The sequence below is a fragment of the Macrobrachium rosenbergii genome, chromosome 55 (genome assembly GCF_040412425.1).
Source record: "Macrobrachium rosenbergii isolate ZJJX-2024 chromosome 55, ASM4041242v1, whole genome shotgun sequence".
Lineage (NCBI taxonomy): Eukaryota > Metazoa > Arthropoda > Malacostraca > Decapoda > Palaemonidae > Macrobrachium > Macrobrachium rosenbergii.
In genome coordinates this window covers 10,838,534-10,850,685 of record NC_089795.1, presented here as the reverse complement: position 1 = coordinate 10,850,685, position 12,152 = coordinate 10,838,534, and the positions used below count along the sequence as shown (strand labels likewise).

At 42.1% G+C, this 12,152-nt stretch overlaps 2 protein-coding genes across 2 annotated transcripts; both read left to right on the top strand.

The window, feature by feature from the left end:
• Nucleotides 1-5,610: 5,610 nt before the first annotated feature.
• LOC136835734 (uncharacterized) lies at nucleotides 5,611-6,435 on the top strand. The gene has a single exon (XM_067099596.1). It carries the CDS (start codon nucleotides 5,611-5,613, stop codon nucleotides 6,433-6,435), a length of 825 nt encoding a protein of 274 aa, XP_066955697.1.
• A 68-nt stretch (nucleotides 6,436-6,503) lies between these two features.
• Nucleotides 6,504-11,034, top strand: LOC136835733 (uncharacterized). The gene is made up of 5 exons (XM_067099595.1): nucleotides 6,504-8,204; nucleotides 8,347-8,479; nucleotides 8,861-9,898; nucleotides 10,026-10,559; nucleotides 10,718-11,034. Exons 1-5 carry the CDS (start codon nucleotides 6,504-6,506, stop codon nucleotides 11,032-11,034), a joined length of 3,723 nt encoding a protein of 1,240 aa, XP_066955696.1.
• Nucleotides 11,035-12,152: the final 1,118 nt, after the last annotated feature.

Genomic DNA, 12,152 nt, shown 5'->3' with positions numbered 1-12,152 from the left:
ATAAAGGCCTGAAATAATGGTAAAATTATACTTGACACATCTGGACTACCTCTCAGGCTGCACACGATATTTTTCTTGCTTGCTTTGGTGGTTTTTTGCATGTTTCACCCCATTATTGTTTTCGGAAATGCTTACTTTTCGACTTGTTTTAAAGTTGAAGGTCATTGTTTGGAAGTCTCCAGCAAGCATGAAAAAAAAACTTTTTTTTCCTATTAGTTTTCATGTTTGTTGTTTTCTGATGGTATTATCTTTGGCAGAACTATTGTTTTCCAATTGTCACTACCTCAATATAACCCAACAATGTAGGTGACGCTACCTTTTTAACAGTCATTTTTTTAATGTTTCTGCTTTCAGTTTGGGCATGGCAGACCTGCGCTTCACCTGCATTTTGAACGATTCTTGGCTAGCTTGTATGATCTGGCAGGCGGTAAAGTTGCGCTGCATGCGATAGCCACAGGGGTTACAGAAAATGAGCGATGTGAGGAAGGTAGTAACAGAAAACGAGCGATGCGCAGAAGATAATAAAAACAGCAAAACAAAACAAGAAAACTAACGGAAAAATGTTTTTTTATGCTGGCTGGAGGCTTCTGAAAAATGACTGACTTTAATCAAAGTCGAAAACTAAGCATTTCTGAAAACAATAATGGTATGTAGCATGCAAAAACCATCAAAACAAGCAAGAAAAATATTGTGTGTAGCCTGAGAGACAGTCTGGGTGTAGAGTATAAGTCGTAATATAAAGATGAGCTCTTTTAAAATACCTTAATAGTGTGAAGGGCCAGGTGTCTTCACTATCAATGACGACAGGAGAACGTGTGCGGCCTTCAGACTGTGGTGGATACGCGATGGCAGCAGCTTTGAACAGTTCATGCACCCTCTCCTCCACTTTTAATTTCCTTAGGAACAGGTACCGGGAGAAATACTGTACAAGGTATTGTGTTCTGAGCCCCGGCCTCTCCATCCCCACTTTAATGTCTTTCCAAAGCCTCTCAATGTTGTGTGTGTAAAGTGTGCTGTCTGTTGGGTCCACAAATGCTTCAGAGTGGTTAACCACTTTATGTGTGTAGCCCATGACAGATGTATTTTTTTATGGTGGGTATAACGGCCTCTGTGCATGATATTGTTGATGCTTCATCCATAGGGGTTGCTTCGGGCCAGCGAGTACAGGGGTCTATGATTGTCAGGAGGTATCTGGCTCCCCCCAACTGCGGAAGGGGCCCGATGACGTCGATGTGGATGTGGCCGAACTGCTGATGAGGTTGGGGAAAGTTGCCGATCCCGGACTCTGTGCCGGGATGTTTTGCTCATCTGGCATGGGATGCAGCTCCTTACCCACTGGCAGACGTCCTTGTTGATGCCGTGCCACACGAACTTGTCAGTCATGAGGCATGCTGTTGTGCGCCCCGATGGATGGGAGAGATCGTGGACTATGTTGAACACTTGCTTTCTCCTTGAGGTGGGCACCAGAGGGCGTGGGTGCTGGTGTCGCAGAGGAGAGTTGTGTCCGAGTTTGCTAAGGGCACGTCTTCCCATTTGAGAGCCGTCACTGCCGTCTGTAGTCTGCCGTCTCTGGGTCCACTGCTTGTTCTCTCGCGAGGTCTTTGTAGTCGATGCCAAGGTGAAGGGAATTGATTTCTACTCTTGACAGAGCGTCGGCCACTGGGTTTTTCTTGCCAGGAACGTAGTTGATGGTGCCACTGAATTCAGAGATGGCGGTCAGGTGCCACTGTTGCCTTACAGACCACGTGTCCCCTGCTTTGTAAATGCGTGAACCAAGGGTTTGTGGTCTGTCAGGATTGTGAATTCGGTTCCCTCCAGCAGGTACTTGAAGTGCCTCACAGCCTGGTAGATAGCCAGCAGCTCTCTATCGAAGGTGCTTGTAGCAGGTGTCGGCAGGCGAAAACTTGCGGCTGAAGATGGCCAAGGGCTGGGGTGTGCCTTTCACCAGCTACTTGAGTACTGCACCGCAGGTGATGTTGCTGGCGTCCGTTGTCAACCTGAGGGGAGTGGCTGGGTTATGGTGAGTTAAGGTGGTGGCACAGGAGAGGGCCCTTTTCGTTTGAGTGAATGCCTGCTGCTGCGCAGCTTCCCACGTTAGTGTTTTTGGTTTCCCCTTCAGGATTGACGTCAGGGGGTACATGATGCAGGTCATATCTGGGATGAAGTGCTGGTAGTAGTTAATCATCCCGAGAAACTCCTGAAGGGCCTTGATGGTTTGTGGTTCCGGGAAATTTTCTATAGCTTTTACTTTAGAGGCCGTGGGGCACACTTCCGCTGGGGAAATATTGTGGCCAAGGAAGTCTACTTTTTCTTTCCTGAAAATACACTCGTCGAACCTTTACAACTAATCCGCTGTCCTGCAGGTGTTTCATGACGGCGCGGACGTGACGAACGTGTTCCTCAGGGGACCCAGAGAAAATGAGGATGTCGTTGACGTAGCAGATGCAGAAAAGCAAATCTCCCAAGATGGTGTCCATCAGGCACTGGAAGGTGGCACCTGCATTCCTGAGACCGAAAGTGGAATAGGAAAATGTGTAGCTCCCGAAAGGCAAGATGATGGCGGTTTTTGGGACGTCATTGGGATGAACAGGGACTTGGAAGTACAACTTCAGTAGGTCCATCTTAGAGAAAATTTTGGCTCCATGGAGGGTGCCCGTCACGTCCTGCTTGTTAGGGAGGGGATAGTGGCCTGGTGTTGTTAGCAAGTTCAGGCACCAATTGTCCCTGCAGGGCCTCCATGAATCATCGGATTTCTTTACCATGTGAAGGGGAGACGCCCACGGACTTGATGCCTTATTACAGATGCCCATGCGTTCCATTTCGTTTGGCGTCTTGTAACTTCTGGAACAGCCTTCCTCAGGATGCCAAGCAACTGGAACTGCAGAAGTTCAAGCGAAGATGCAACGCATTACTTCTGAAATACAATTCTTGTATTTTAATAATTTGCTTACATTTTTTATCATTAATTTGTTAAAGAACTCATGCAGTGATTGTGACATTGAAAGTCATCAGCACTTTTTCAGTCTAGAATAGCTTCTAATCACCTTCTTGTAATTCACAACAGTTGTAGTTGCTTGCTTCAGCCTTAGCTGGACATTTGCTTGTTTGCTTATTAATAAAGTCATTAAATTTTGGGTGCCATGTTTGCTTCTCTTCTCTTGAGTGATTCAGGGGTAGGTTTGGTTTGGGTGGTATAAAAATAAACAAAGTGAGACCAGTTTAAGATGAAACAGAGGGCCATTAGAGAAGTGCCACTCTTCCATCTTCTGCTTACATAATCCGTTGCCTGCCTCTCTCCACAGGGGGTACTGTAATCCAGTCGTCAAATTTCCCATTTTGTGTTCTTAAATCTCTTCGTTTAACCAGCAGCCAAGTCTTAAAATTGGTCCATCATTTCCTTGACTGCTTGTTCTTATTTCCGTAAAAAAAAAAACTGGGAATTATAAGCAAAAGTTTGAAAGAAACATAATTCAAGTAAACATTAACAGTAAATATGAATAATATGGGGGAGCTTCACAGTCTGGTGTCCGTTCTTTTATCGATGACATGATTTGGGGCTGTTGAGTGTCGTCGTCTTCATGATTCTGTCATTTCTATTAACTTACAGTTTGTTAAATATTTTTGTGGAGTTTCTCCCTCATCTTGTAGCCATCCAGTTGTGTACCTGTATGCCCTTACCATGGCGGGGAGGGGGATGCATATCACTTTTCACAAAATGGCAAGGCCTTATGTAATATAACAACAGACAATGTGGCGGTATAATCAAAATTATAAAGTTGATAAGAGCTGCAGGATTCAAATGAATACTGTACTCTACAAAATTGTCGTAAAAATATTGCTAAATATACCAAAGCCACCTGCATAAATAGGACACCAATCTCATTTATTCAGTTTATATACTAGGTGCGAGGATACCTATGCAATATTAAAAATGTTACTTTAAAAATTTGAAATGTAATATTAGAATTGTAAAAATACTAATAAAAAACACCATGTAATGTTACAAAAAATATTTTATATATTGTAATTTTTTCCCCAGTAGAAGATTGTAATAGATTAACTTCCAGTCAAAGGAAGGCAATATTCTGTTGGCATTTTCATTAAAAGAAAATGTTGACAAGTCAGAAGTCTCAAGTGCAAAAGATGTTATAATTGTGTTAAAGAAACGATAGCTATATTCCTTATTATGATTGATTATGCAAAATAAACATATAATTCTCCATATGACTTATGGACAAAGAAAACAGACTTCAAAACATTAAAGTCTTATGGGTAACTATCAAGAAAAATTATCCAGAACACTTACCCTTCTCTGTGTCCTTGCTTGATTACCATTCTTGATCGTGATGGGAATATTGCATATCCTTTCAGAAGCAAAATATACAGTATATGTAAGGTTTACCATGAAGATATTTTCTTAATGAACATTATTCTTTAGAAGCTTCAATTTCAAGTCAGTGGCCATTTTTGTGGGCTTGTTCCATATGAATAGGGCTCATCTTCTGAATAATAATAATAATAATAATAATAATGACAATGGTCCTGCCTGATCAAAAACTGATAAAGGCCTGAAATAATGGTAAAATTATACTTGACACATCTGGACTACCTCTCAGGCTGCACACGATATTTTTCTTGCTTGCTTTGGTGGTTTTTTGCATGTTTCACCCCATTATTGTTTTCGGAAATGCTTCCTTTTCGACTTGTTTTAAAGTTGAAGGTCATTGTTCGGATGTCTCCAGGAAGCATGAAAAAAAAACTTTTTTTTCCTATTAGTTTTCATGTTTGTTGTTTTCTGATGGTATTATCTTCGGCAGAACTATTGTTTTCCAATTGTCACTACCTCAATATAACCCAACAATGTAGGTGACGCTACTTTTTTAACTGTCATTTTTTTAATGTTTCTGCTTTCAGTTTGGGCATGGCAGACCTGCGCTTCATCTGCATTTTGTACGATTCTTGGCTAGCTCGTATGATCTGGCAGGCGGTAAAGTTGCGCTGCGTGCGATAGCCACAGGGGTTACAGAATATGAGCGATGTGAGGAAGGTAGTAACAGAAAACGAGCTGTTAAATGTATGTTTTTTTGTCCAAAAGAATACTCTCGATCTTGTGTTTATGTTTGTTAAAATGTACGTTTAGCGTCTAAAAGAACGCTCCCTGTTTGTTTACACTGTATTAATATGTGGAAATTTAAGTAGATTTTCTGAGTGTTGCTAAACTTTACTTATATGACAATTGTGGAGTGTGTTTAATCAGGTATATATGTGTTTGTGTTGTAAAACAATTATTGTTTTGCCCCCTTTATGAGGGTGACGCCTTTTGAAGTTCCCCACACCCTGGGCTGTGTCGTATTTATGCCCTTTCTTTTCAGAGTTTCTTGCTATTTTTTATATTGAAGTTGTAAATTGATGTACCAATTGTGTTTTGTATCTTGTTTGTACCGTTATTGTGAATTTTTGAGTGAACTGGGAATTATAAAAAAGAACTGTGGAACCTGTTACGTTCTACCCAAGCTGTTTGAATTTTGAATTTTTTGTGAGAATAAAGATTTGAAGGAAGCACGCGTTTCTCTCTCTCTCCCGTGAGAAAGTTGAGTATTTGAGGAGATTATGTCTCACGATGAGGGGCCAGAGGCCCCAAATAACCTACGTGGTGCCCAGAACCTGGGATCAGAAGAAAGTGACGAAGATTTTCCCGGATTTCCTGACATTTTGATGAAACTGAGAAGTCTTAGATTGAAGAAAGTTGGAGCTGAAACATGGCTGCGTTGTGCTGCGAGAAAATTAAGTGGAGTTCTACAAGGCCAACCAAGCTGGCATGAGTTGACTAGCCTAATGGACGAATTCGACCGCCGTAAGTCTAAGTGGGTTGAACTAGATGATGCGGTGCAAGACTTGATCAAAAATCCGGAAGAAGTCAAAAGGTTAGTCTATGAAGCCAACGATTTCCTCAGTGAGGTAGACCAAACACGCATTGCTGCTGCAGAAGTTTTAGAAAGGTTAGGCAATGGTAGACTTGTGAACTTGAATAGTAGGGCTACTGAAGGCAGTATAATTTCTGCAAGTGAGCCTAGTAGTGAAGCACATAGTGTGAAATTGCCTAGGCTTGAGTTATTAAAATTTGGCGGGAAAATAACAGAGTGGATGCCGTTCTGGGATCAGTTTAAGGCTATTGTTGATGACAAGCCTATGCCTCCTGTTAACAAATTTATGTACCTGCGCTCTGTGTTGGAGGGCGAGGCGAGAAGAGTTATACAGGGTCTGGCTCAGACGGCAGCTAATTATGAATCGGCATGTGAACTGTTAAAAGAGAGGTATGCCAAACCAAACAAGATAATTTCCGCCCACATTCAGGACCTAATGCAGCTTGCATTGTCAAGGACATCAAGTACGACAATCAACTCTTGGCGTTATGGAAGTTGCAAGACGACGTGATAGCCCATGTTCGCAGTTTGGAGGCTCTTGGGGTAGGAGGGGACCAATATGGGCTGGTATTGGCGCCCATGATCTTGTCCCTACTCCCCCACGAGATTAGACTGGAGTGGTCTCGAAGTCAGCAAGAGGAAGGAGACCTTAAAGGGCTGCTGGAATTCCTACAACGAGAAGTTGAGGGGCGAGAAAGGGCTGAGGCCCTTCAGGGGCTGAACCACCGAAAGACTGAGGATCCCGGCGTGGAAAAAAGGCAGAAAAAGCTCATCCAGGGTTCAGCCTCAGCCCTTCAAACTTCGTCAGAAGATAGTGCCTCTAAGCAGCAGTGTGCATTCTGTGGAAAGCTGCATCCTAGTGATAAGTGTTTTGGTATAGTGAAGCTCACTCTTCATGAAAGAGAAAAAGCCATTCGTGGAAAGCAGCTGTGTCTTAAGTGTTTATCTCCTGGCCATTATGCAAGGGGTTGCTGGGCCAGGTGTTCAAAGTGCAAGGGTGGCCATCACCACGCACTTATTTGTCGTAAGTCCGAAGCGATAACCCCTGTAACAGCTAGTGAGAAAACCCCTGAAGGAGAAAAGGTGCGGGGGGAGAGTGAATCTGTTACACATGTGAGAGTGGCTCCTTGTGAGTCAAGGGCTGGGGCTATTAAGCAGTGTTGTGTATTACAAACAGCAAAGATAAAGGTTGTAGGCTATCAGGGCATAATCTCTGCAACTGTAATGTTTGATACAGGATCGGATCGATCCTACATTTCCAAGGACTTGGTCAAAAGGGTCAGGCCCAAGTGGCTGACCTCTGAGTATTTATCATTTTCTGCCTTTGGGGGAGGTAAGGCCTCCAAGGCAGATTTGTGTAGCATTTATGAAGTGATGAGTTTAGGGGCTAATAACCACAAACATAGCTTTAAGGTAGCTGAGATTAATGTAATTTGTCCCCCTTTATGTAGGACCAAGGTGGATCCTAAGTGCTTAGATCCTTTTGCACATCTTAACCTAGCTGATGAGTATGGATCCAACCGAAAGATACAGGTGGATATGTTGATTGGATTAGATTTGTATTGGAAGCTGATGCTCCCTAACAAAATTGTGTGTCATGAAGGGCTTGTAGCCCAGGAGACTGTTTTTGGTTGGGTTTTGTCTGGATCCTCAATTAGGTCCAAAGATAACTGTGATGTAGGTGTGCAACTGTTAACATTTTCTAATTTTCAGGAAGATAGCTTGAGTAACTTTTGGGATTTAGAATCTGTAGGTATTCAAGCCCAGGAACCACGTTCTGGCGCTATTAAGCCTGACCCTATCCTGGTGCAATTTGAGAAATTGGTAAGTTACAAGGAAGGCCGTTATGAGGTGGCCCTTCCCTGGAAATCAGAGTCTGTAAAGTTAAAGTTACTTGATAACAAACACCATGCCTTGAGAAGATTGGATAATCTGAGTCGTAAGTTAGATAGGGACCCTGGTCTGCAGGAACAATATTATACAGTGTTTGAAGAGTATGAAAAGGAAGGTATTATAGAAGAGATCCCACCCCATCAGTTGGAGGGTGGGTACCCAGTGTTCTATTTGCCTCATAGACCTGTGGTGCGGGAGGCGAATATCTCTACCAAAATCAGGCCTGTGTTTGATGGGTCAGCTCGTGGCAGTAATGGTGTGTCCCTAAATGACTGTTTAGGAAGTGGTCCTTCCTTAAACCCAGATTTAGTAGAAGTTCTACTGAGGTTTAGAAGATGGAAGGTGGCCTTAACTGCTGATATTACAAAGGCTTTCCTTCAAATTAAGGTGAGGAGGGAGGGACCGTGATGTTCACAGGTTTTTGTTGAAGAAAAAGGATATTGTAAAACATTTCCGTTTTGTAAGAGTACCCTTTGGAAATAAGAGTAGTCCCTTTTTGTTGAATGCCACTTTGAAATTTCATTTAAAGAAATACCCTCCCTCAGAGGTGGTTTCTGAATTGCTTGAGAATCTGTATGTTGATGACTGGCTTTCTGGGGCTGATAGCCCTGCTGAGGCCTGTGCAAGATTTGATGAAGCCTGTGGTATGTTGAAGAAGGCTGGTATGTCCCTATCAAAGTGTACTTCTAATTATAAAACCTTGCCCATGACAGAGGATTCTATTGTAGAAGGTGTAAAGGTGTTAGGCTTACAATGGGATTCCTCCTCGGACTGTTTTACATTTAAGGTAGAGAATGTAGATCCCTTTGGGGATATTGTTTGTACTAAAAGAAATGTGTTAAGCCTAATTGCTCGATGTTTTGACCCCTTGGGGTTCATATGTCCCTTTGTTATGCATGCAAAAATACTATTTCAAGAAATCTGGAGATTAGGTCTAGATTGGGATGAACCATTACCTGAGGCTATGCAAGGCAGAGTTAAGTTGTGGGTAGTAGGACTTTCTGTACTTGAATCATTGAGAATTAATTGTTACTTATTTTCAGAATTGTCCTGGAGAGATCTCCCTGCTATTGAACTTCATGCCTTTGGTGATGTGTCGGAAAGGGGGTACGGTGCTTGTGTGTATGTGAGAGTGCCCGAAGAGGGTAATTTCAAGGTAACATTGATTGCTGCTAGAGGTAAGGTAGCCCCTATAAAGAAAGTTTCCCTCCCTAGGCTAGAATTACTTGGTGCCTTATTGTGTGCTAGACTGGTTGTATTTGTGAAGTCTGCGTTGCGGCTGGTCCAGGAGGTTTCAGTTCGATGTTGGACTGATTCCACTGTTGCCCTAGCGTGGATTAAAGGAGAACCGAATAGATGGAAAACCTTTGTAGCCAACAGAGTTGTGGAAATTCAAGGATTGACTCCACCATTTTGTTGGCAACATTGTCCTGGAAAGGACAACCCATGCAGACCTGATATCGAGAGTGCTTATGCGGAGCAACTCACACAGTCTGATGTTTGGTTAGTGGGTCCTTCTTGGCTCCGCACCTCATCTCTCCTACTTAAGGAAGATGCGAGAGAGGGATTCACACGAGAAGAGCAATGTGAAACAGACACTGTTTGTGTTGCTGTTGAGTCTGATCTGCCCTTGTTTGAGTTTTCCCGATGGAGCTCCTTTCCGAAGGCACTCAATATAGTAGGTTGGGTGTTAAGATTTGTTGGTAATTGTAAAGCTTCATCCCTTAAAGCTAGTGGTCCCTTGACTTATGGAGAATTGATGAAAGCCAAGGTCAAACTGCTCTACTGTGCTCAAAGAGAGGCCTTTGCAAAAGAAATAAATGCTCTGGCTTTGTCTCAACCCCTCCCTAAGGGGTCCCCTTTGGTCAAACTTGATCCTTATCTAGATGAGGAAGGATTGCTGAGAATAAAGGGGCGCTTAGAGAATGCCGAATTGAGTTTTGAGAGTAAGCACCCTATCATTGTCCCTGGTACTTACATTGCTTTGTTGTTGGTTCGTTTCCAGCATGGATTGCTTAAACATGCTGGTGTTGCTGTGCTTGTTTCCACCCTGCGAAACAATTATTGGATCATTCGTCTTCGTCAGATTGCTAAGAGGGTTTGCAGAGAATGTGTCGCTTGTCGTAGATGTGAAGCCAAGGCCTGTTCCCAGCCGGTGGCTCCCTTCCTGAGTTAAGAGTTAAATCTGCCCTCCTTTCACTGTTACAGGTCTAGACTTTGCTGGTCCCTTATTTTGTGTTGATTTCCCCTCCAAGAAGTTGTATATTCTTCTTTTTACTTGTGCTGTTGTCAGAGCTGTCCACCTAGAGCTTACTGAGTCTCTCTCGGTTACTGATTGCAATTTGGCAATTCGTCGGTTTACGGCTAGACGTGGTGTACCTTCTGTGTTCTACTCTGACAATGCTAAAACCTTTTTGGGTGCCTCCAACCTGTTGAAGCAACATTATGGCCCCATGGCCCCCCAATGGAAGTTTATTGTACCTAATGCGCCTTGGTGGGGAGGCTGGTGGGAACGCCTCGTTAGATCAGTGAAGGTTGCGTTGAGAAAGACGTTGGGCACTAAGACATTGTCTAGGAGTGAATTAGAAACCACTCTTCATGAGGTGGAGGCATGTATCAATTCTAGACCCTTGACATTTGTAGGTGAAGAACCTGATGTTGCTAATCCCCTTACTCCATCTCATTTTCTTATTGGTCGTTCAGCAGGTTTTCAGGTGGAACTGGCAGATGACTCTGCCTCAGGTGTGACCTCAAAGGATTTGTGTGTGAGAGAGGCTGTGCGTCTGAGTCAGTTGGAGAAATTCTGGAACATCTGGCAATCCGAGTACCTTAGAAACCTGCCTTGCATGGTAAAGGGTTCAAAGCTAATTGTAATTTAACAAGGGGTTCTGTTGTAATAGTAAGGGAAGAAAGAGTGCCTAGGCTGCTGTGGCCACTTGGAGTTATTACTGAGTTGTACCCTGGAAAGGATGGAATGGTGAGAAGTGCCAAGGTTAAAACTAAACGTGGATTTGTAACTAGACCTGTTCAGAACCTATACAATTTAGAGATTTCAGATATCAGTGAGGAAAGTGTTTGTAATTCCCCTGATGAAATAATAAAGGAAAATCCAGTTGTAGGGGATCCCATGGATCCAGTTGAATCAATCACTGAGTCTACTGTAGGTAAAACCCGAAGGGGGAGATCTATTAAAGTACCTGTTAAACTTGACTTGTAATTTTCAGGTTATGAGAAATGTGTGGAGGTTCTTATGATGATAGGAGTGTTGACACACTCCTATGGTGGGGAGGATGTTAAATGTATGTTTTTTGTCCAAAAGAATGCTCTCGATCTTGTGTTTACGTTTGTTAAAATGTACGTTTAGCGTCTAAAAGAACGCTCCCTGTTTGTTTACATTGTATCAATATGTGGAAATTTAAGTAGATTTTCTGAGTATTGCTAAACTTTACTTATATGACAATTGTGGAGTGTGTTTAATCAGGTATATATGTGTTTGTGTTGTAAAACAAATATTGTTTTCCCCTTTTATTAGGGTGACGCCTTAAGAAGTTACCCATTCCCTGTGCCTTGTCACCCACACCCTATGGTGTGTCGTATTTATGCCCTTTCTTTTCAGAGTTTCTTGCTATTTTTATATTGAAGTTGTAAATTGATGTACCAATTGTGTTTTGTATCTTGTTTGTACCGTTATTGTGAATTTTGAGTGAACTGGGAATTATAAAAAAGAACTGTGGAACCTGTTACATTCTCCCCAAGCTGTTTGAATTTTGAATTTCTTGTGAGAGCAATAAAAATATCAAGGAAGCACGCATTTCCCTCCTTCCCGTGAGAAAGTTGAGTATTTGAGGAGATTATGTCTCACGATGAGGGGCCAGAGGCCCCAAATAACCTACATACTAGGTGCGAGGACAACTATGCAATATTAAAAATGTTACTATAATAATTTGAAATGTAATATTAGAATTGTAAAAATAATAATAAAAAACACCATGTAATCTGTTACAAAAAGTACTTTATATATTGTAATTTTTTTCCCCAGTAGAAGATCGTAATAGATTAACTTCCAGTCAAAGGAAGGCAATATTCTCAGTTGGCATTTTCAGTAAAAGAAAATGTTGACAAGTCAGAAGTCTCAAGTGCAAAAGATGTTATAATTGTGTTAAAGAAACGATAGCTATATTCCTTATTATGATTGATTATGCAAAATAAACATACAATTCTCTGTATAACTTATGGACAAAGAAAACGGACTTCAAAACATTAAAGTCTTATGGGTAACTATCAAGAAAAATGATCCAGAACACTTTCCCTTCTCTGTGTCCTTGCTTGATTCCC